This window comes from Grampus griseus, assembly GCF_964374135.1.
Source record: "Grampus griseus genome assembly, chromosome: 7".
NCBI lineage: Eukaryota > Metazoa > Chordata > Mammalia > Artiodactyla > Delphinidae > Grampus > Grampus griseus.
In genome coordinates this window covers 56,800,857-56,825,436 of record NC_139001.1, presented here as the reverse complement: position 1 = coordinate 56,825,436, position 24,580 = coordinate 56,800,857, and the positions used below count along the sequence as shown (strand labels likewise).

Below are 24,580 nucleotides of genomic sequence, written 5' to 3'. Positions count from 1 at the left end.
TAAAAATAGACTAGTTAGGAAACCACTGCAATAGTGCCAGCAACAGATGATGATGAGTTAGATGACCTGAATTAGAATTGTAGTAGTAGTAAAGAAAGTTATAAGTGGTCATATTCAAGATAATTTTGGAGGTAAAAATGAGAGAACTTTGAAGGGGAGGGAGAAATGCATTGTAAATTAAAGGGAATACGGAGTCAGGATGGGATTTTTCCCCCAGATGATTGTATTGAGACAGGATTATATGCCAAATAGGGACAAGCCAATACAAGTAGATAATGCAAAAGAGATGCAGGTAGGGATAACTATAAGAGCAAAGTTCATGAGATGGTCAGAGTATCTAGAATCCAGAGCATAAATGAAAGGCTTTGCCAGAGATGGGATCAAGGTCGGTCTTCCAAATTACCATGATGGATGACAGCATACTGAGTAACAGATGGGGCAAACTCTATGTTTTTGGTGGTGGAGATAGCACTCACCTGTTTACATCTATTTTCTTCATGAAGTGAGACTATCAGGTCAGAGTGGCCTGGTAGATTTTGTGAAGTTTTGTTTATTTGTGGCTTCTGAATTTTTATTTGGTTGGTTGGCTTTATTTTGGTTTGGTTTGGTTTTGGTTTTGGGGTTTTGGTATGGTGGTGGGTATTAGTGATTTGAGGAGAAATACAGTGTCAAATAATACTCTCAAAGAGAAAAAAGTAAATTTACTAGGGAACTATAATAGGGTTGTGTAGCAGTGTTGAGTGTACATTTGGTATTTGCAATCATAGATTTAAAGTGAGTCTAGTCAGCATGTTGTATGATTTTCCTCTAACAAATTTAGTTTTCCTGTTGCAGATATAGACTAAGCACATAAATGTTTTTAACCAGGATATGGTTTCTCCAGTCACAGATTAAGCATATAACTGTATTTAAACAAGGTATGGTTTGCCAGACAAGCAGAATGGGAAAGAGAGGCAAAGGAGTCAAGGGTGTCTAAAAGGGATGGTCATCGGTCTAGATCACAGAATCGTAACTAGGTCAAAGATAAGTTATACATGAGGAGGGCAGTTTGAAAGTCATGTATCTGTGTAAACCTTATTTGGATCCTGAGTCAAACAAACAAAATATTTTTTAAAGCAAATGACATTTGTAAGATAACTGGAAATTTATTATTTTTATATTTAATATTTTATAATTTTAAGAATTCTTTTTTAAGTATAATAATGTACATTGTTTACACATTTTTTAAGTACATTATGGATAGATATATCTGGGATATACTTCAAAATAACAGAGATGGAGAAGTGGGTAGGGGTAAAAATGAAATAAGATTGACCAGGAGTTGATGATTGTTTAGGTTGTGTGATAGGTAATATGAGTGTTCATTATACTATTCAGTCTACTTTTGTATATGCTTGAAATATTCTATAATGAAAAGTTAAAACAAGAAAAAAAAATCACATGTAAAGTTCATTTAAAATGAAATTTGCATATCTTGGGTTAATTATAACTCATAGTTTTAAGACCTGAATGTCTTTAAAATCTGCACATACACAGAATACAGGAAAATTGTCATAATTTACATACATATTGTATTTACATACAATAAAAACAAAAGCCTAGGGGCTGTGAGCCTGAAGAGAATGATGCAATTAATAGAATAAATCAAAAGATGTTTAACTATATTTTACTCCATAATAACATGTTTTCTATAAAGATAATTTAATAAATATAATTTCTCTTCATTTAAAGAAATGAATTGTTTTATGTATTGTGTAAAAAAAAAATTCTAAATGGACAAGACAGAAATAACACAACTGAAAAACAGAACCAGTTTGATCATTCATAACCTTTCTTATACTTTAAACAGCTCTTCAATATTTACCACGTTGTCATTTCAATATACCATTTCACAACCTGTTATTCAATTACAAACTAATGCACCATAAGATGGGTTTTTTAATGTATTTATAAAAACTTCAAAATTAAACTTACTATTTCTTTCTGTTCTCTTGGAAAAGAAGAAAATAAGCACCGTTCTTATGCTCCAGATGCTATAGAACAAGCAAAATTCAAAAACAAAAACCATCATTAGGATACAAGAATTAGAAGACACATAAAATGAAAACAAACACACATTTCCAATTAGAGTTAGGGACATTGTATCCCTTTGTATTTTGAAAAGCAAAAAGCACTCCTTTCTTTCAAAATCCACCAGAAGTTTACCTGTGCTTTCAAAGGAGGAGTTCTCAATCTAAAATCCATGGACCTCCTGAGGGTCCCTCCAAATTGTGAAATTGCCTTTGTGTGCATAAATGCATTTCTCTGGAGACACCATTACCCTCATCATTCTCAAAGGAGTCTATGAATCCTCCAAAAGATTAAGAACAAATTAAAAAATTCCTTCTTTCTAGGTAAGCATCAACTCTAAAACTTTATTCCCATACGTTAGGGAAAAACATGTTTTACAAATCCAAACCATTATACAAATGTAAGTTGCTACTCCTTCCCTGTTATTTATTTTTTTTTTTTGCGGTACGTGGGCCTCTCACTGTTGTGGCCTCTCCCGTTGCGGAGCACAGGCTCCGGACACGCAGGCTCAGCCGCCATGGCTCACAGGCCCAGCCGCTCCGCAGCATGTGGGTTCTTCCCGGACCGGGGCACGAACCTGTGTCCCCTGCATCGGCAGGCGGACTCTCAACCACTGCGCCACCAGGGAAGCCCTTTCCCTGTTATTTAATATTAGAGGGATCTTCTCTACTAAATAGGATAAGCTATCTGGAGAAAAAATAAAATCTTACCATCAAGTAAATAACTGATAAGTAAATTTAGCTAAACATCGCCTTTCAAAGATTTTATGAAGGTAATTCTTTAGGCCTTGCATTAGTAAGTCGTCAAATGATACTAAAAGAATTAAAAGAAAATCAAAGAATGATCCTAATCACAAACTTGTCCAGGTCATCTCTTAAATTCAATGTAAATAAAACAAAAATCCCTTCTCCATAGAGCATGGCCGAATAAGTATACAAACATTATCCATCATTTTATAAAAGAAATACATTGTATCTAAATGCAAATTCAGATAATAGGTATGAAAATTAGTTCTTCACTCTGAAATATATCATTGCCATTCTTAGGAATTAGCCTGCAAGGTCATCACCAGTGAACCCTGTCTCCTGGTATTCATAACTTTATGTAGTTCTCTCTCACTAGTGTTGGTCTGTGTGACCAATAGCATGTCACTTCAAGATTAGGTTATAAAAATATGCAGTTTCCATCTCAGGCCTCTTCTTCCGCTTGCTTTCTTTCTCTCTCTTGGATTACTCGCTCTGAGAGAAGCTGCTATGACATGAGGACATTCAGGGAACTCCATAGAAAAGCCCATTTGGTGAGGAACCGAGGTCTCTGGCAAACAGCCAGTGAGGAACTGATGCCTGCCAACAACTGCATGTGTGAGCTTAGAAGTAAATTCTCCAGCCTTAGGTAAGCCTTGAGATGACTACAGGCGCAGCCAATAGCTTAACTGCAATTTACATATGAAAAAAGACCCTGGGCCAGAAACATCAGCTAAGCTGCTCCCATATTCTGTCCCTGAAGAACTGTGAGAGAGAATAAACATTTGTTGTTTTCAGCTACTAAGCTCTGGGGCAACTTGTTATATAGTAATAGATAACTTGTACATATTTTGGGGGTTGTTTGTTTGTTTATTTATTTATTTTTGGCTGCATTGGGTCTTCGTTGCTGCACACGGGCTTTCTCTAGTTGCGGTGAGTGGGGGTTACTCTTTGTTGTGGTGCGCGGGCTTCTCATTGCAGTGGCTCCTCTTGCTGTGGAGCACAGGCTCTAGGCACACGGGCTTCAGTAGTTGTGGTGCATGGACTCAGTAGTTGTGGCTCATGGGTTCTAGAGTGCAGGCTCAGTAGTTGTGGCGCACAGGCTTAGTTGCTCCTTGGCATGTGGGATCTTCCTGGACCAGGGCTCCAACCCATGTCCCCGGCATTGGCAGGCGGGTTCTTAACCATTGCACCACCAGTGAAGCCCCTACATGTTTTTACATGGTGATGATTTATTTTTATGATATGAAAATACCAAAATAACCAGTACCAGATTCCTACATGGTACCTGGACAACTATCTAAGCACTAAAAAAAAGACACTGGGTATTGTCCTTATCAAGGGAAGGGAGATGAGAAAAGAGGTTAAACATACAGCTCACAACCCTAAATGCTCCTTCAACAGTAGAAAAGTCCCATAATATTTCCCCATTGCAAGCCCCCTGAAACAGTGGCAAGCTGAGAGAGATGATTTAGGAAAAAAAGTATAGGGAAAGAAAACTGAGAACACAAGAGAAGGAGTTACAGAGATAATGACTAAAATTCTGAAGAAAATCAGTAAATTTTCTTAAATGGTATATTTTTTTAAAGCATATATAATTTTCAAAGTGTAAAAAGTACGAGAATGGAAATATACTCCCTTACTTCACAATAAAACTCACTAACTTCCCTTTGTGGACAACAAATTCTTCTTTTGGTTTTTATCAGAACTACTGGTGGAGAAAATGAGCTATCAAATAATACACATTTCTAAGTGTCAAGCCTTGAAAAGGTAGAATATAATAGAGTTAGTTATTCCTTAAGGCTAAATTAAATGAAATTCTTTTACATAATTCTTCAAAATAAAATTTAGGAAAAGAATTAAAGTACTTCAGGAATATGTGTTCTACTTATCCCAACAAAGATGTTGCTCTCCCAATAATTAAATATAATTTATGAAAATACAGCAACATGTTTTGTGAAGATATTAAAGATATTACTATTGACTCCTACTTTGAGAATACTGGCATAATCTCCATTTCCCCCTTCTCTTCGTAGAAATCATCCAAGCAGCAAGGAGACAAAAACAAAAACACAAATCCCTTTTCTGATAAAATTAAGATAAGCTAAAACTCAACCCTCAAAATATGTGGAAGTGTTCTCCAAAACAATGGAGATCATGCAGGGGCTCAAAAGAGTAAAAGCAGAGAAGGAAAACTGCTTATCTCACTAAAAGGTAGGAAGATAAACTTCTCAAAGTGTAAAGCCTAAAACTCATGTTTATTACAGTGAGAATAAGATACACATGCTACAGGCAGAAACTCCTAAGTTTGGTTCCAACAATGAAACAGAAAAGGCAGGGCTTAAAGAGAAATCACTCAGAAATGTCCTATTTACAAAGAATATTCTGTTTCTATGGCAGCAGGGGAGAAAAGTTTTGTACTATGAAAAATTTTATACACAGTTGCCTAACCCTGTTGGCTGGAGAAGGATAAAAGCTGAACAAACTAACATACTAAATCCTGGATCGTAAGGAAAATTCTAGATAGCCTAAATGTAGGAAGACTTGCCTCTATACTCTCACATAAACCTCTTACAAATAACTGGGACAAAGCAAAGTAAACATACCACATAGGTAGAGATTTTCTATTTAAGGTATAAAAACCAAAAGCAAAATAGAAAATTAGTTTCAAAACTTAGACCAACATCTTTCACCTCAATGAATGTAAATGAGCTAAACTCACTAGAGCAAAAGAAAAAGACTTTCAGACTGGATCATAAAATAAAAACCAACCCTATAATGTAAACTGACACCTAAAACTGTTTTTGAAGGTTGAAAATAAAACAATGGGCAAAAAATATAGTAGGCAAATACACACAAAATAAAGGTTGTGATCTTAATATGCCACAAGACTGAATTCAAGACTACACCCGCACCAAAAAAAGCTTTAAACTAGAAAAAGAAGGTCATTTTATAGTATTAGAAAGGATGCAGTTTCTTTCCAACAAATAGAGCTGGAGCAACTGCACATCCACAGGCAGAAGAAAGAAAGAAAGAGAGAGAGGGAGGGAGGGAGGGAGAGAGAGAGAGAGGGAGAGAGGGAGGGAGGGAGGGAGGAAGAAAGGAAGGAAGAAAGGAAGGAAGGAAGGAAGGAAGGATGGATCTCAATGTGAACCTCACATCTTACATAAAAAATTGGCTCAAAATGGCTTATGAACTTAAATGTAAAATGTTAGAAGGAAAAAAGCATAGCAAAAAAACAAAGAAGAAAGTCTTCAGGACCTATAGATACAGAGAGGTTCTTAACAACAAAAGCACAATCCATAAAAGGAAAAATTTAAATAATAAATTTGGCTCTGTGAAAAACCCTTTATAAGGATGAAAACCCAAATTACAGACTGAAAAAAAATATCTGCAAACCATATATCCAGCAAAGAACTTGTATCTACAATATATAAAGAACTCTCAAAACTCAACAGTAAAAAGACTAATTATCCAATTAGAAAATTAGACAGCAGACCTGAACAGACATTTCAATGAAGAAAAGATACAGATGGAAAATAAGCACATGAAAAGATGTTCAGCATCACAGCCATCAGGAAAATGTAAATTAAAACCACAATGAGCTATCAATACACACCTATCAGAATGATCAAATCACAAAATAGTGATAATACCAAATGTTGCCAAGGATGCAGAGAAACAAGATCACTCAAACATCACTAGTGGAAATATAAAATGGCACCTCTACTCTGAAAAAAGGTTTAGCAGTTTCTTATAAAAGTAAACATGTACTTACAAGCGCCTCAGAAATTACACTCTTGGGCATATACCCCAGAGAAATAAAAACTTACATTCAGACAAAAACCTGTACACAAATATTCATGGCAGCCTCATTTGTTAGAGTCAGAAACTGGAAACCATCCTAATGTCCTTTAACAGGTGTATGGCTAAACAAACTGTGCTACATTAATGCCATGAAATACTACTCAGCAATAAAAAGTAATTACTGTTACACTTAACATCTTGGATGTATCTCAAGAATATGCTGAGTTTAAAAAGCCAACTTCAAAAGGTTACATACTATGTGATCCCATTTTATAACATTCTTGAAATAAAATTATAGAGATGGAAAACAGATGGGGTGGAAGGGGTTAGGAATGGGGCATGTGGAAGAGGGTTGGTATGACTGCAAAGGGGTAGCAAAAAGGAACTCTGTGAACAATTCTGGATCTAAATTGTGGGGTACTTACATGAAGCTACACATATGATAAAACTGCATAGAAATATAAAACACATACACACAAATGAGTATATGTAAAACTAGTGAAATCTGAATATGCTCTATGAATTGAACCAGTGTCTATTTCCTGTTGTGATATTTAACTGTAGTCATGCAAGATGTTACCACTGGGGAAGGCTAGGTGAAGGGTACACAGGACCTGCTTGTACATCTGTTTTTTCCAATTTCCTGTGAATCTATAATTATTTCAAGATAAAAAGTATTTTTTAAAGGATGTGCCTACAATGAAGATATTACAAGAATATTTACTCATCAAATAGAAAAGCGTAACATTCATAAAGCAAAACTAAAGGAAATACAGGGAGAAGTAGAAATACACTATTATTAGGATACAGAAGACCTATATAACACAGTAAGGTAGTTTACAATGATAATATTAAACTCTGAAAAAAATATATATATATATATATATCTTCAAGTGTTCATGAAACACAGCAACTGATCAAATAGCATGCCACCAAAACAGGTCTCAATAAAACCAAAGAAGTAGAAATATTATTAAACAACATTCTCTGAAAGCAATATAATAAAACTAGAAATAGTAACTAAGCCAAAAAAACAAACATACAAACACACATTGCCACCTGGAAATAACTCTTAGATTATAAAAACTTAAAAAAAAACTTTTAAAAAATGTAATGAAGTTTTAAAAATAACCAAAGTAAATACATATCACTACCTATCAAGACTTGTGGGATAAAACTAAAGCAGTCAGAAAAATACCATGGCCTCAAATACATGTGTGGTGTATTGTGTTACGAAATAAGAATGAAAATAAATACATTAAAGCATCCATTTTGAGTTACAAGAATAAAGTAAGCCTATGGAAAAAAAAAAGAAGTAATAAAAAGAAGTAATTTTTTAAGCTGGTTCTTTGGAAGAAACAGCTAATAAAAACAATCACAAAAGAATTACAAATATACAAAATAAGAAATAATAAGGAAGCAATAATCATAGCTACAAAGAAAATTTTAAAAATCAATGAGACAATGATTACTGCTATTACAACACTATGCAAATACACTTTAAAACTGTAGAATGGTTAACAAAACTAACCTTGGAAGAGAGAGAAAGCCTAAAAAATGAACTGCTATTGAATTTTAGAAGTTGTTAAGAGCTACCCTCTATAAAAAACACCAAGCCCAAAAGATTTCAAATGGAATACTACTAAACCTGTAAAGGACAGATAATGCTAGTACTATTTAAACTGTTCCAGAGCATTAAAAAAGAAAGGAAAGCTTCCTGATGTTCTTATAAAATGACTACAACTAAGAAAGTAGAAATTTTCCTAGAATTCAAGATTTCAACATTTGATTTCAATATTTAATATAATCTATCATTATCAAGAGATGTAAGATGAAAAATCACATGGCTATCTCCATAGATGATGAAACAGCATTTAACAAAATTCAACAATCTTTCTTGATTTAAAAAAAAAAACTAAATAAAATATAAATAGCTAGAAGATTCCTCAACATAAAATATATCTGTCTCAAAAAAAAAATATATATATATATCTGTCTCAATCCAAAAGTCAGGATAATGCCCAATGGGGAAACATTAGAAGCATTCCCAAGGAACAAGTTAAGGATGTTGACTATTTTCTCTGTAACTTAACATTGTCCTGAAAGTATTAGCCAATACAATTACCAAAGAGGGAAAAAAAATCTGAAAGGAGTCAAAAAATCTGAAAGGAGGTGGTAAAATTATTGCTATTTACAAATAATATGATTGCATACTTAGAAACTCTCAAAGAATCAACTAAAAAACTTACTAGAAACAATAAAACAATTATTATAGTTGAATACAAAATTAGTATAGAAAATCGATAAGTTCATATATACTATCAGTTCTAAGACATACTAAATACCCTAACTCACATTCATGTAATCATTCCTGTTGTTCTTTTCTGAATGAAACTGATGCCATGTGAAATGTAAGTACAGCATGAATTTCTGTTAAATATTATCCAGTGACTTGCACTATAAAATTATAAAGGTGTTCTAACAGGAATAACTGGAGCCTCAATAAAACAGAATCATACTTTAGATTCAGTAAACATTTTAAATCCTTAATACTAAGTGTTTTTACTGTACTAAAGTTAAAAATGCTAAAAGTTAAAATGTAGCAGAATACCTAAAACTCAATCAATATAATAAAACCTTCCTCACTTTTACTAAAGGATTAACATTCCATAAACCTCTGATGATTTTTCACCAACCTTCATATAAAAAGGAATTTTTACTTATTTCGTCCTTTCTGCCAAATTTAAGTGCTTTCTTTCCAACAACTATACAAGCCCAATCCAATTTATTGAAATGTTTTTAAGATGAGACTTAACAATATATAAAGCTAAAAATGAAAAGATTACAGGTCTCAATATTTATAACTATGTTGACAATTTTGTCAGTTTATTTAACCATCAAAGGCTTTAGGGAGAATTACCTTCACATTTAGACAAGTAACAATGATTTATTTTGGTATAAGGAACAAGCTTTATGTATTTATTTTTATTATTTGGGTGGAGGAGAGATATAACTCAATACTGTTTTCCCCCAATGATTTGAAATGCTATCTTTATCATACATAAAAACCATATATAATAAAAATTCCTTTTGGGATTTATTTCTGGATTCTTGTATCTCTTCCTTTGGTCTGTGTCTCTATTTAGACACTATCAAACTTTTAATTAATGAAGTTTTACAATGCATTTGATGCCTGGTAGACCTCTGCTTCTCATTCCGCTCCTTTTTTAGACTTTTCAAGACTATTCTTATGTGCTTATTTTTCCATTAAAAATTATGGAATAAGTGTGCCAAGATTTTTAAAGTATTGTTAGTATTTTTATTGTGATCACACATTTTTAGATTAATTTAGGGAGAACTCATCTCAGAATAGGATTTGTCTTCCCATCCAAGAATAGGATTTGTCTCTTAATTATGTCTCAGTACATAATTTTTTAAGTACAGAATTATATCAAGTGAATATCTATATTTTAATATGAATATTATAAAAGGGATGCTTGCAAAATGATTTTCTTACCTACAAAAACTAAGAGTAAATATTCCCCTTGAGTAAATATCAAGAGATGTTCAGATATCTTCTCCTTTAAGAGCCAACTATAGTTGATGGGAGATACTTTGTATTTATTAGAGTGCCATGAAACAAACTTTTAACTTTCCTGAAAAGGCTACAAATTATGTCTGTTAGCTGCCTAGCTGGATTGAGGAAATATATACCACAAACTGGTTGGGAGGAGGGGAAGTGGGAAGGAGGCATTCCCTGACAGTCCAGTGGTTAAGACTCTGCCTTCCAATGAAGGGGGCCCAGGTTCAATCCCTGGTTGGGAATTAAGATCCCACATGCTGCGTAGTGCAGAAAAAAAAAAAAAAAATTGTATAAAGTCAAAGCTCTAACCTCAAACGGCTTTCAATTCAAGTAGAAAAGCAAGAAAACAAAAAACAGGAGGAAGGAAACAGGAGACAAAACCACCTTCCTCAGTTCCTTTGCTTAAATTTTTTCCCCTCAAATCTCATTTTAAGAGGAAAACACACATACACACGGAAAGAAAATATGGCCAAACCCTCTGGGAAGGTTAACATTTTATGCTAATTGGTCTCTGAAATGACCTTATAGAGAATGGAATTTCTAGAAAGTTATTATTTGTAAGAATAAGGTATCCAGGAATAAAAGTTTGTAAGATTGCTTGCAGAGTCAGTTAAGGGTAGAGACAAAGTCTATGGTTGTTCCTTCTTAGAAAATGAGCCAACTCCCAAGATAATGCCTATCTGCCAGCATAATGCAGAAATACAAAAATTTAATGTAAACCAAACCTTCCCTCACTATGGAGCACAATCTTAATAATTCCTATGAAATCAGTTCACCATAATTTCAGTTTCAGTAACAGCTGAAAAGATCAGAGAGATATAAATATATTATCAAATCTGAAAAGCAGAAAACCAATAGACTGGAATCTCACCAAGTTCCTCCCTATTACATCCTAAAAAGAAGACAAAATAAAATCTCAAATCTTCTCAGGTATTGATATTCTACCAAAAAAGATAATTTGGGAATAGTTATGATTAGGCAATATATGCTCAGTCCTGAATCCATGACCTCTCTGCCAGTAAAAGCATTTGGGAAACTGGGAATGCAGAGACAACAGTCGCTTTTTGTCATTGTCAGGTAGATTTCTAAACTTTATAATTAATGTAGACAGTGATGAGTAAAGCAATACCTTTTCTTGCTCCTTCTGCCTCCATTTCTTTAAGCAAACCCTGGTCTAGACATCAAAACTTTGTTTCCAAAGAAAAAAAGTCCAGCGGTAAGCTTGAGCGAGAGCTCACATTACACACAAAAGGCAATGTCCTGTGGTAAGTCTTCTTTCTGTTCACCACAACATCCACTCTCATGTTGTTGTATTCTATTTCATGCTTTTTTGATTGTCATCAATCAGAAGGACAATTCTATTCTTTGTTGGATAACTGGTCTATGCTTCCAAAAGTGAACAACAGCTCACTGAAATAGAAACTGCAGCAGTTGAGAACCAGGTCACAGATGTGAATGAGACAAAGTGAGAAATGGCTCTGAAGCTTAACAAGCCAAGAAATACTAGATGCAGATGATGCAGAACAGGCAGAAGGACACAGTAAGGATAACAAAGCTTCACACTCAAAAGAGTGGAAAGATCAAACTGAAGAAATAAAAAACATTTTTAAAGAAACTAAGTTTTTTTACTTTTTTTTTTTTTTTTTGCGGTACACGGGCCTCTCACTGCTGTGGCCTCTCCCGTTGCGGAGCACAGGCTCCGGACGCGCAGGCTCAGCGGCCATGGCTCACGGGCCCAGCCGCTCCGCGGCATGTGGGATCTTCCCGGACCAGGGCACGAACCCGTGTACCCTGCGTCGGCAGGCGAACTCTCAACCACTGCGCCACCAGGGAAGCCCCAGTTTTTTATACTTTTAAAAACAATTAGTATATGATTTATGTGCAAAAAAACAAACGAAAAAAATCTTCTGAGTCACAATAGCCAATCACAATCTGTGCTTAGGCATTAGAATTAGCACAGAGAGTTCCCTGTCAGGTATTCTTTTACAACTAGATTAAAATCTTCTATAATCAGAAAATCAATTTTTATATGGAAATGGATGTCAAATGGAGTTTTTTTAAGTATTTAAAGACATTTAAATCAACTAAACATCTCACACTTATTCCCTTTCTAAATTTTTCTCCCTTCTTTTCATAAAAAAAAAATAGAAGGTTAACAAGGGAAAGGGGCTCTGCATTATGAAATCTGAGACTACACCTGGGATAAGAAGCATTCCAAAAGATTTCAAAAGAGAAGAAACATTTTTTAAATGGCAGAGACAATTATTTTGTAATATGCATGTACTTGATTTTTGGCTCTTTACCTACATACAAAGTTAAAATTGTATCAGCACCAGGAGTTCCTAAAGACTAAACCAAAAATGTTTACTATAGTAGTCCCAATGAAAAAGATCCTACCCCACCCACCAATGTCAAACCAAAAAACCTAAGCATCACCCTGATTCCTCCTTTTCCCTTACCTTCCATTTCCTCCCATCAAGTTGTCTCAGTTTTACTTCCAAAATATTTCCAAATCATCTGTTCATCTCTTCTGCCACTGGGCAGTCCAATCCGTCTTCATTTTTTATTAAACTTCTACAACAGCCTCCTAGCTGATCTCCCGGTTTCTATTCTTGTCCTCCTCTTACTCCATCTCCATAAAACATCACACATGATCTTCTTAGATCTCATCATGCCATTCTTCTACTAAAACCTTTACACTCTTTCCATTTCACCCAAAATAAAATTCAGACTCCTCTCTGTGACCCTCCATGACGTAGATTGTGCAAGCTCACCTTGCATCACTCTTCCTCTCCATCACACACTCCAGATATACCTATGTTTTTGACCCTCGCATAAGTCACTCTCTCTCCTACTTCACAGACTTTGCATTTTCCGTTCTTTCTTCTTGGAATTTTTTTTTTTAATTTGAAGAACACACTGATGGAAAAAATTCTAACAATACCAAAAAAAAGCATGTGGAAAGAAACGACTACTTAAAATTCCAACACCTGAGAAAATTACCATTATTATTTTGAGGATAATCCTTTCCTATATCTCTCTATGGATATATGTGCTATTACACACTGTATATATAAATACTCTTCCATATATTCCAACTCTTTCCATACTGGTTCTTTCTCATACTTTAGTTCTCAATTCAAATACGTCCTCAAAAGAGGCCTTCCAGGACCATCCTAAAGCATCCTATTCTTCTCTATCACATCACCTGTTTATTTTCTTCATTGCACTTATCTCTCTCTAAATTAACTATGTTTGTTTACTTGTCTCGTTTTTTGTCTGTCCAATCCCAACTGAATGTAAGCTCCCTACTTTCTCAATCACAACAGGCTAGCCCAAAACCTAACACATTGCAGGTGCCAAATATTTACTGAATGAACAGATGATGGCTTTGACTAATATTTATAAGCTGCCAAATCCTAAATTTATATCTCCCATTCAAATTTCTCTCCTGAGCTTCATAGTCATACTTAACCATCCCACTTGGCAGCTCTATCTGGATAGACCATAGGTATTTTGGTCTCAGTGGGTCAACTACCTGCTCCTCCTCATGTTGTTCCCTATTTAGATGAATGATGCTACCATCAACCAAATTTCCCAAGCCATGAACCTTGAATTTTATCCTTGACGCAATTCTTTCTCTTCACCCCACATTTAACCAATCACCAAGAGCCTCTCCATATTACCTCAATTCTACCTCTTAAATCTCTTCAACCCATCCACTTCATTCAGCCCATCTGTTTCTCTTCAATGCTGCTACCACCACTCAAGTGCAAATCACCATCAATCGTTTCTCCCCTAGACAACTACAATAACCTTCTAACTTGCTGCTCCGGATCCATTCTTACTCCCCTCTAATTTACTCTCCATGCTGTAGCCTCAGTGGTATCTTCAAGATAATGATATGATCATGTCATACTCCTTAAAAATCTTCAGTGGCTTCCCACTATTCTTAGATTAAAACCTAAAATCCTTATCATGGACTATAAGGCCCACAAGAAATATCCTTTGTCTAACTATCCAGACTTTTCTCCATAATCCAGTCTTTGGCCTTCTTTCAATTCTTTAAACCTACCATGCTCTATCCTCCTTCAGAGTCTTCAAATATGCTCTTCCTTCTGCCTAAAACACTACCTACCATGTCACACCACCCTTGCTACATATAACTCATCCTTCAGGTCTCAAACTCAAAAACCACTTCCTCAGGAAGACTGTGGTAGGCAGAATTCTAAAGATATCCCCCTCTCTCTCCCCAGGATTTCCATTCTCTGGTTATATTATCAAACAGTGATCTAGGTACTACTATGAAGGGACTTTGCAGATATAATTACTACTCAGTTGATTTTAAGATAGGCAGATTAACCTAGATTATCCTGGTGGGTCTAATACCATCAGTTAAGCCCTTAAAAACAGAGGTTTCTCTCAGCCAAGGGCAAAATAGGAAATCAGAGAGATACAGCAGAAGTCAGCCAACACCCTGTTTGAGCCTGGAAGCAGATTCTCCACCCCCAGAGACTCCAGGCCAACTAATAACTATGATTTAAGCCTGCAAGACCCTAAGCAAAAAACCCAGTCAAACTACCTGGACTTCTGACCTACACACCTGTGATACAATAAATGGGTGTTAAGTCACTAAATTTGTGGCAACAGTAGTAAAGAATACAAAGGCCCTTCCCTGACTCCCATGTCCACTCCAGACTGTGTTAAGGACCCATTATAATATTCATTATACTTATTACTTAATTTAATGTATGCAGTCTAAGATCTACAGTCAAAGGTTCTGTATTTTTGTGTACCAAACACCATTATAATCCAACATGCACACAATTGGTACCTATAAATGTTTTTTGATTGAATGAACAAATTTTTCATTCAACTTTCTCTCAAAATTCACAATCATTCTAATCTCAATTCACACCTCCCGTAAAGTGCTGTATTACAAAATATTTCTGTAGTAAGGGTCAATTGCTTTATAGCAGTTACTAAAAAGAGGGGAAGGGTGGGATGAATGGAATACATTCAACATGGGGCAGATGTTCTTTTTGTTTTACAAGTCCTTCCTCACTTGCCACTACCCACAATCTGAAATGCCTACTCCATGCCCAATACTCCTAGGGAGCATGAACATGTGTTAGAGAATCACAAAAGATTACCGTACAGAGCCATTATTACTAATGTCACTGGGTCATATTCTTCAAGTATTTTGGATTATAAATAAAGGTTTAAAACAATTGTTCTACTTTTTAAAGAAACAGTTTTCAAACTGCAAAAAATGCAAATGTATTCACTCTGCAACATTATTATTTCATAATAAAAAGAAACTGACTATATTAAAACTATCTAGTCAGGAAGAGGAAAAGTCAACAAAAAGAACATTTTACTTACATTAATGGGAAAGCAAAAAATGGGAGTGTCATGGCAAGTCTTGCTGTAAATTCATCGGGAAGGTACCATAAGTATACAATTAAACATGTAAACAGATAGAGAATTGAAGAGTAGAGAATTAATCTTCCAACCCATAATTTTTGTAATCTCTGATTTTTTTCCCTAAATTCTTCCAATGCTTGAATTTCCTGTGAAGAGAAAGTTATTATGTATTATTAAATCAAATTCATAAAGAAATTAAAATGGTAAAAAAATTTTTACGAGAGGTTATAAAGAACTCTTAAAAATTCAATGAAATACTTTAATATTTTAAACAGAACATAATATGAAAAAGAAAATTAAAAATGAAGTTAAAACATATGAAAAATGTCTATTATGATTTGACAAATCTTTTTTAAATTAAAAATTAAGATATTTAAAAATAATGTTTGATAACCTATCAAATTAGCAAAGATCAGAGGTATAAAATTGGCATCAATAGTCTTTGTTAAATCAAACAAGTAATAATTCTCCCTGTATAAGCCCTAAAAAAAAAACTCTGACTATAAAAAGAATTAATAAAAATTGAAACAGTGACCCATACTAGATTCTTTCAATCCATTCATCACTCTCAATATTCTCAAAGAATAACCATTTTTTTATGATAGAAAGTATAAAAAGCTGTGAAGTTTGCAAACTGATACAAATAGTTGCAGACTATTTTATAATCTACTTTGTCCTATCTGTAACATTGATTTACACCATGCTGTAGATCAAATTTCATTCTAACATTCACTATTACCTGACACAGACTTCTTAGGTCACTGATAGACTTTGGATTTTAACATTGAAGTTCTCAGGCTTACTCTATATCACCTCTAAATTCCCATACCAGATCTAGTCTCCAAAGTAATATGTACTAAAATAATATTTATGTAACACCTAAAATGAATTAAAACACCCCAGAGCCAAAGAACATACCTTATCTATATTTTCCAGAACCTCTACAGTTGAAGGTTTTGTCTGTTATAGAAACAGAAATAAGAGACAGCATTAAAACCTGTTATCGCTAACTTAGAAACACTTTGACTTATATAATCATACAAGAACATTTTAATCCAAAATTAAGTTTTTTCAATGTTATTAAGCAATATGTATTCCTGTCTTTTTACAAATGAGATTTAGACTTAAATAAAAATTATAACTATAAACAAAATTACACAAGACTAAAGAAATAAGATGTACCTACTTAACTTAAATTTTTAGTCCTAGAAGTACTTTCAACTCTGATAGCTCAATTTTTACCATTCTTAACAAACCCCAATAAAACATACTTTTACTAAGAGAAAATTTGTTTAAATTTTCCTCCAAGAAAAATTTTCTTAGATATGATTATTCAAAAGAATTCTATTAAGTTATTATAAATTATTAATTCTATAATAATTCTATTAAATTATTATAATTATAAATTCTATTTAAAAATTCAAGACTAAATATGGTCTGATTTACTATTGCTAAAAGTTCACTTAGGACTCTGGAGGTCGAAAATCAATAGGCTACCTTCATTCTGAATTCCTAAAGTACTTTTCTGAATATCAGATTTTTAAAGGGCATCTAAGAATACTTCACTATTGCAGAGCTTGTTTGTCAAAGATATTTTTTATATCACCTAGAATAAAACCCAGCCAAAATGCCTCATACAACATTTGAAAAAAGTAATTACCAATTATATACTCAACCATCTAAGAGGGTAATGATTATCAATTCATTGTAGGGCCAACAGGAGTTGTTAATATTAGGTTGAACCATATGCAATTGCTGTTTATGTAGTCAAAACTGGCAGTTTCATATGGTTCAACCTAACAAGAAAGACAAAGGAAGAATAGATAAATTTGATTCTCAGGCAGAACTTTAATAAGGTTTTAAAGGGGGGTGGAGGGTGTCAATGTAATGCCAATCCAAAACAAAGCATCTCCAGCAATAGGTCAAAAACTAAATTGTGTACCAAGTATTGCTAGACTCCATTGTTATGGTAAAAAGGAGTCAAAAAATAAGCAAAGTAGTTGTCCTAGACTACATTACCTCCTCTTATATTAGAGAAGAGCATTGACCAGAATATTTTATATTTTACAGCTCTAAATTTGAGATACTTCCTCTAAAGACTTAGCCAATAAAATCAAACTATATTTTTAATTTTGTTTAACCTATTAATTCCTAAAAGTATACCTAGTGTGACTTTAGTAAATATTTGTGACAAGCTTTAAGCAAAAAGATATAGCCTATAAAAACATAAATATTGTATAGAATACTTAATTTCAACTATCTTTCAAGTAAGACTGAAATTTAGGCAGTATGAAAACAAGAAAAGATAACCATTTGTACACAAATGTATAAACAGAGAAATAAAAATAATTCATAGGTCAACGTGAAATAATTCTGTTAAACAGAGACATCAGACACCTATATAGCAAGTAGAACCATTAAAGTCCAAATAAAAAAATAACTCATAAGAGAAGAAAGAAAAAAATTAAATAGAGTTAGGGATAATATTAAACCACTACTCAAGTCTACACCACAAAGGAGACCCTTACAAATAGCTTTATGTGACACTTTTATATTAGACTAAGAACTGGCTGTAAAGAAAAGTAACTTACCCTCCATCGAGAAAATAATCCACCCATTTTTTTATTTGTAGAAACTGGGCACAATGATAAATATCATCAGTTGTCCAAAGGAATTCACAGCTAGAAATAAAGCAATTATTTTTAAAATTTAAGTTAAATATACAGCATATTCACTATAAAATTTAGATGTTGCAATACTACCCAAAAATACTATAAAATATTAATTTATTTGGACTCCACTTATGTGGAATTTTAATTCAAACAGTCTTGCAGACAGCTCACCTTTTAAAAATTCCTTTCTTCCAAGCCAAAACATATTTAAAAGTGAAAATAAAGCTGGAAAGACTTTTTAAGTAGCAAGGCGTTTTAAAAGTGTATATTCATACCACTTTTCAATTTTCTGTTCCTTAAAGTAGGTCCCCTATATTGTTCTTCTAAGAAAAATTCTGCTGTACTACATTTCTATCATTCAGCTGTCTCCCAACTAAACTAGTTATTTGGAATTAGGGGTGCTCTACAATGTTTAGAATAATATCACCTTACAATAATAGAAAGCCAACAGGATTTTGAGTAAGAAAATAAGGGTTATAAGGTTACCTGTGACAGGGAGCATATCATTTAATGTTTCTGAGCCATAATTTTCTTTTCTGTATATTAAAGTTAATAATACTACCACTTTTCACAGGATAGCCTTTATTATTACCATTTTACAGACAAGAAAATTAAGTGGAAAGAAGTTTAGTGATTCACCCAATAGCTCAGAAGAAACATTACCCAAAGCCACTCTATCTTCAGACTTCCGGTCTGTTCACTACCGTTCAACACCCAAATAAACATTTCTTTCTGAAATTGTGTCTACGTCCCTCAAGTTAAACTGTCATGTCAGCTAGCTGTATCTCATATCCCCTTTTTTTAGTTGTTTTTCTATGACTCTCAAATGTATTAAATATTACCATACATATAAAAATGTATCAGCAATATTATATCCTAAATCAATTTACCAGTCAATAGTTATATAATTTTTAATTCTTTTAAACTGAAATAGTGAAAGTATATTTTCAAACTTACATAGTTTTACCAGGTTACAGTTATATACTACCAATGTATAAAACTGCTTCATTTCCACCTAAAAAAAGTTAGGCCATAATTCTTACATTTTTTTAAACTCATAAATGTAATCACAAAATAATGCCAGTACAAAGTAAGTACATTCACTCTGCAATACTATTTTTAGGTTGGAATTAGCATCAGGCATGCCTATCTTGACTTTCTTGGTTAGAGAAGTAACAAAAAGTCTAATTATGAAACACACAAAGTGATTTTTACAAACAGAAATACCTATAATCTGTACTGAAAACTTCTGAAGTTTATAAATGTAATCAATGTTATAAGCCACATTTAAGTTGCAATCTAAATATTATTAATCCTTCAATAGTAAATCGGTATTCAAATTTCTAAAGTGTGGTTGTAGGAAATCCAGGAACTTTAATGAATAAAAGTATAAATTTCTGAGTTAAGACATTAAATAGATCTTAAAACCTTAAGATGCTAAAAATCACCAAGAAAGGTGGCTGGGAAGGGAAGATTCAGATGAACCACTTAACTTGTATATTTTCTTTTTTTTTTTTTTTTTTCCTGTATGCAGGCCTCTCACTGTTGTGGCCTCTCCCATTGCGGAGCACAGGCTCCGGACGCGTAGGCTCAGCGGCCATGGCCCACGGGCCCAGCCGCTCCGCGGCATGTGGGATCTTCCCGGACCGGGGCACGAAGCCGTGTCCCCTGCATCGGCAGGCGGACTCTCAACCACTGCGCCACCAGGGAAGCCCTGTATATTCTCAAAGTATACATTATCCCATGTATACGATGAATGCATGTGCTATACACCACTATGTATGGTGTATAGCACAGTGTTTTGTACACAACTGACCTACACATTTTGGTTTGAAACAGTTTATAGCTATCACAAATCAGAATTTTTAATATTTGAAAGTAATGACAACAATAATATCATTTAAACACTTGGTAAGGACTTAATCTTCTAGCAGGCCCTAAAACAAATGCTTTTCATGAATTTTATCATTTAGATACTACCATCACTCTATTTTACAAATGGCAAAACTGAGTCTACAGAAGTGAAGTAATTTGCTAAGTTCCCAAAGACAGTAAGTAACAGAGCCAGACCCAGTATTTTAGTTTTGATATTTTAAAAAGCAACAAGTTAGCGGTAGTGGCTTAAGAGATACAAACTACTATGTATAAAACAAATAAGTTACAAGGATATATTGTACAGCACAGGGAATACAGCCAACATTTATAACTATAAATGGAGTATAATCTTTAAAAATTGTAAATCACTATGTTATACACCTGAAACTTATATGATATTGTAAATCAATTACAGCTCAATAAAAAAGGCAAAAAAAAGCAACAAGTTACTTCTAATAACTCAAAATCAGAAATTAAGTTTTTCTGTAGATTAGATTGGAATATTTATATATAAAACATATAAAAGCACCTCAGACATTCTCAAATAGCTGGTAAACAGAGCTACTGAAGTGGAAAGTTATAAACATAAGACACAGGGTTAGTACAGTTTATCATGTAGCCCAATTCCTTCATTTGCTTAAATCTGAATCCTTAAATCTGCATGGAAGAGAAGCTAAATGACATGCCAAAATCATGCAGGTCCAGCTAGGGGCAGAACTGGTGCTAGAAGTCTGCAAGTACTGCCTCTACTTGTTTACTGCACGTCACTTTTAAAATTCATGTAATATGAAATGTATGCATAATATTACAATTAATACCAACTTTGACATCAATTATTTGCTTGGAGAATTGTTTTGATGTTAATGAAACAAATTACATAAGATCCCTGCAGCAGAGAACTGTGCTTCTAAATTTGTCCTCTAGAACAACACACTATGGTAATAGTCATTAAATGCCATATTCATCCTTTCAGGTTCATAATCAAAAAGCCAATCAACCCTCATTGTCTCAACTTTTTTTTCTATCAAATTCTGGTATTTGTTAGGGACGCCTGATTTACTGTAATACACATGTATAAGTAGTACTTTCCAACAGATACGAAAGCATAACAAAATTAAATAAATCACCTATTTCTCTACAACTTTAATTTCATACCTCTTCTATTTCCAAACACTTTTTCCCTCCTTGCCACCTGAACATCTTAACTCCAATTCCTGTCGCCCATTACTATGAAACCTTGGGCAAATAAAAAAATTAACCTCTCAGTTACTCATTATCTTCATCTGCAAAAGAGCGATAGTTAAGAACCCTCTCAAATGTTGAAAAGCTTAAACAACATAATGTATTCTAAAGTACTTACAACAGTGCCTGACACATACTAATTTCTCGATACAAATGGTTGTTTTTACTGCTGTGGTTGCTGCCCTTTTCTAGTCCATCTCTGCTTCCTTTCAACACATGGAAAATACATGGGAATCAAATAACTAGCATTTCTTTCTGAAGCATAAATCAATTTGCTTGCTCTTGAGTGGACAGATTGTTCAATCTCAAGTGGCCTGTTCCAAGAAATCTTCCGTGAACGTGTATAAAGAGTCTCTTTCCACTCTGCTATCACTATGGGACCTGACATGACCTTAAGAGCTGGGTGCATCTAATGTGTTTTTCACTAAATAATAACACCCACCATATTATTTGAATGTTTTCTATTAACTGCTATTCACACTCAGGTTTAGGTGTCAGAATTTGAAATCTTGGGATGTGTTATTCTTAAATTTTGAGCTTACTTCAAGTCATATTGAAATAATGGAATAAAAAAGGTCTTGATTCAAAATATGACTCAACCACATACTAGCTACGTGATCTTGTATAAACTAAACTCTCTAAGCCTCAGTTCAGCATTTGTAAAGCGGTGAAAATATCTACATCTACACTTCACAGAATTGCTGCATGAGTTAAATGAAATTATATATCACTTGGTAATGAAATAATAAGTGTATAATAAATTATAGACATTATTACTACTATTACCAGAAAGCTCATGTAGTACGGCAATACTTCTCATATGGAACACATTTCTTTCTAACTTCTTATAAAGAAACTGTTTCATAATTTTAAAATTGGAAAATAAAGTTAGTTTGTATTTTAACTGAAATTGTATTGCTCTCATTTTCTCCAGTATAAAAAATAAAACAAAATACTCTGAAGACTCTTACATTGAAATAAACTTTAACAGCAAAGGAAGTTTAGTTTTATGTTTATCAAGTTCCAAACTTAAGTAGAAACTATTGTCACCATCAACAGTACCTCTATAACACACTGGACAATTCAATTTGAGATTAAAAGTGTTTGTTCTATAACTCTAACTTTCAAATATCCTAACAGAAAAGACAATTCTGAAATATCCCAAACTACCATATTTATTGCTCAAAAATAAAATTACTGAAAATAAGTACATCTCTAAAAGCACTTTTATTATACAATGATTAAGTTCTGGTCTTCATGGTAAGTCAATACTCATTCTGAACTAAATACTACCAAAAAATGACTATTTGATTGTAAAGATTTCTCCTATAAATCATACCTGTTGTAAGCCATATAATTTCTTCCTTTTTTTATTCTTTCAAGTTAATAATATGTAAACACTAAGGTTTTTAACAGCAATGGGTTGATGCCAGCAGATGATGGAGAAACTTGAAATTCTAATTTTAAATGTTTAAAAAAATGTGTTGAAAATCAACTTAGTCCTCCTAAAATGAAACTACGGGGGCTGTTGAAGACAAGAGATTAGCATTCCCTGCCAGTTTGAACATATGCCTAAAACCAAGTTTACTCACATCCACACAAACTGCTGTTGAATTTTGTGTGGTGACAATTTTGTCAATGGTGACACCCAGGCCACTGAGAAAGGAGAAGAAAGTCGACACTAGGCACCACAAACCAGAAGCCTACTGGGAAAAGCGGAACATGGAAAATTCAGTGAGTCACAAATTTTACTTAGTAGAGTGAGGGCACCATCAGCAAAACTGCGTGCACCAATCCCAACTCTCTCTCAATCCCCTTACACTGTATTCAAGAATTAAAACTATGATGTAGTTTAGATTTGCTCTTCTCCTTCTGCCATGCCTATGACACCCACGCAATCTGGCCCTTCCCTCCACCCCACCATTGCTCAAAAAAGGACTACAGTCCAAGAGAGGCTTCTCTAAGCAGCATACAATCCACGCCCACACGCCTGGGCCGAGCAGCGTGACACTGACAGTTTTCGGTCCCTCCCGATCTCACCAACTCGTGGCGCCTCCGCACAACTCAGCAAAAGACGACAAGGGTAGAACCCACTCAAAGCGATGGCTTAGTGCAGGACTTTCTGACCCTTCGACCGAACAGGGAGGTGGGCCAAAGAGACGATGCTCAGCTCAACCCAGTCACTGCCCCCCTTTCCCGCCCCGAATCTCCGAGAAATGGCTGGGGAACCAACTCCCCTCGGGAAACAGAAAGGGGTCTCCAGCACTCCAGAGCCATCCCTGTCACTGTGCTGGGAAACCAAGGGGATCAGGGAGCGAGACAGGATCAGCACGCAGCCGGGCAGGAGCTCAACTAGCCGCCGCCGCAGAGCTCGTAGGCCACTCGGCATGGGGCGGAGGCGCCCGGGAGAGGCAAGCGGGGGAACCCGAAGCGTATTTCCCAGGGAAAAGCTCAGCGCATCTCCCCTCTGCCGAACCCTTCCAACGGCCCTCATTTTGACCCCTCTACCTTCAAGTAGAAGCGGGCAAAGCCCGGCGCTGGCGCCCAGCTCTGCCAGCTTCGGCCGTCACAGCGCAGCCCGCCTCCGGAGCAGGCAGCAGCCGCCACTGACAGAGCGATGGGCTCAGCCAACTTCCCATCAAACCCCGCGCTCCCGCCGCCGGCCAATCGGCGCCGCAGCCGGCGCGCGGCGCTCCCCCGTCACGTAACCGTGACCGGGGCGGGCAGCTGAGGGGCGAGGCCGGCGGCTGGCCCGAGGACTTCTGTCCCTGTGGCTTCTGCGGCAAAATAGGGTGCTCGTCTTCGCGTCTCACAGGTGGACTGTCATTTATTATGACTCTTAACAGTACAGTTACTTCTTACTCCTCCTCTGCCTCCTTCTTTTCTTTTAGAGCCCGTTCTGCCAAGTCTTACAGGCGAAAGAAAACCCCGAAATTGGTTCTGATGGTCCTAGAGAAGAGTGCGCTTGGGTGGAGATGGATGCACTTGGAAAGGAGGCCGCCCTGAAGAGTGCCCGACCAGCTGCCATCCAACCGGCAGCAGAGCAAGTTAATGCTACACCGCTTAGAAGAGACGGGTTCCCAAACAAGCCAGTGGAGAAATTCAGCCTAGACTCCAGGAGTGCTTGAGGCTTTTATGACTCTTGGACGCCAAAAAGGGTC

General features: G+C 35.1%; 1 protein-coding gene across 2 annotated transcripts in view; it reads right to left on the bottom strand.

Annotated features, from left to right (window-relative positions):
- LNPK (lunapark, ER junction formation factor) overlaps positions 1 to 24,048 on the bottom strand; it is a 90,515-nt gene extending 66,467 nt beyond the window's left edge. For both annotated transcript variants that reach the window (XM_082658480.1, XM_082658481.1), the window contains exons 1-5: positions 23,928 to 24,048; positions 18,222 to 18,311; positions 16,549 to 16,590; positions 15,589 to 15,776; positions 1,975 to 2,033 (exon numbers count right to left, since the gene is read on the bottom strand). In XM_082658480.1, the coding sequence (XP_082514606.1) occupies positions 1,975 to 2,033; positions 15,589 to 15,776; positions 16,549 to 16,590; positions 18,222 to 18,248 (316 nt within the window). In that variant the 5' untranslated portion in view covers positions 18,249 to 18,311; positions 23,928 to 24,048. The remainder of the gene's footprint in view (positions 1 to 1,974; positions 2,034 to 15,588; positions 15,777 to 16,548; positions 16,591 to 18,221; positions 18,312 to 23,927) is intronic.
- Positions 24,049 to 24,580: the final 532 nt, after the last annotated feature.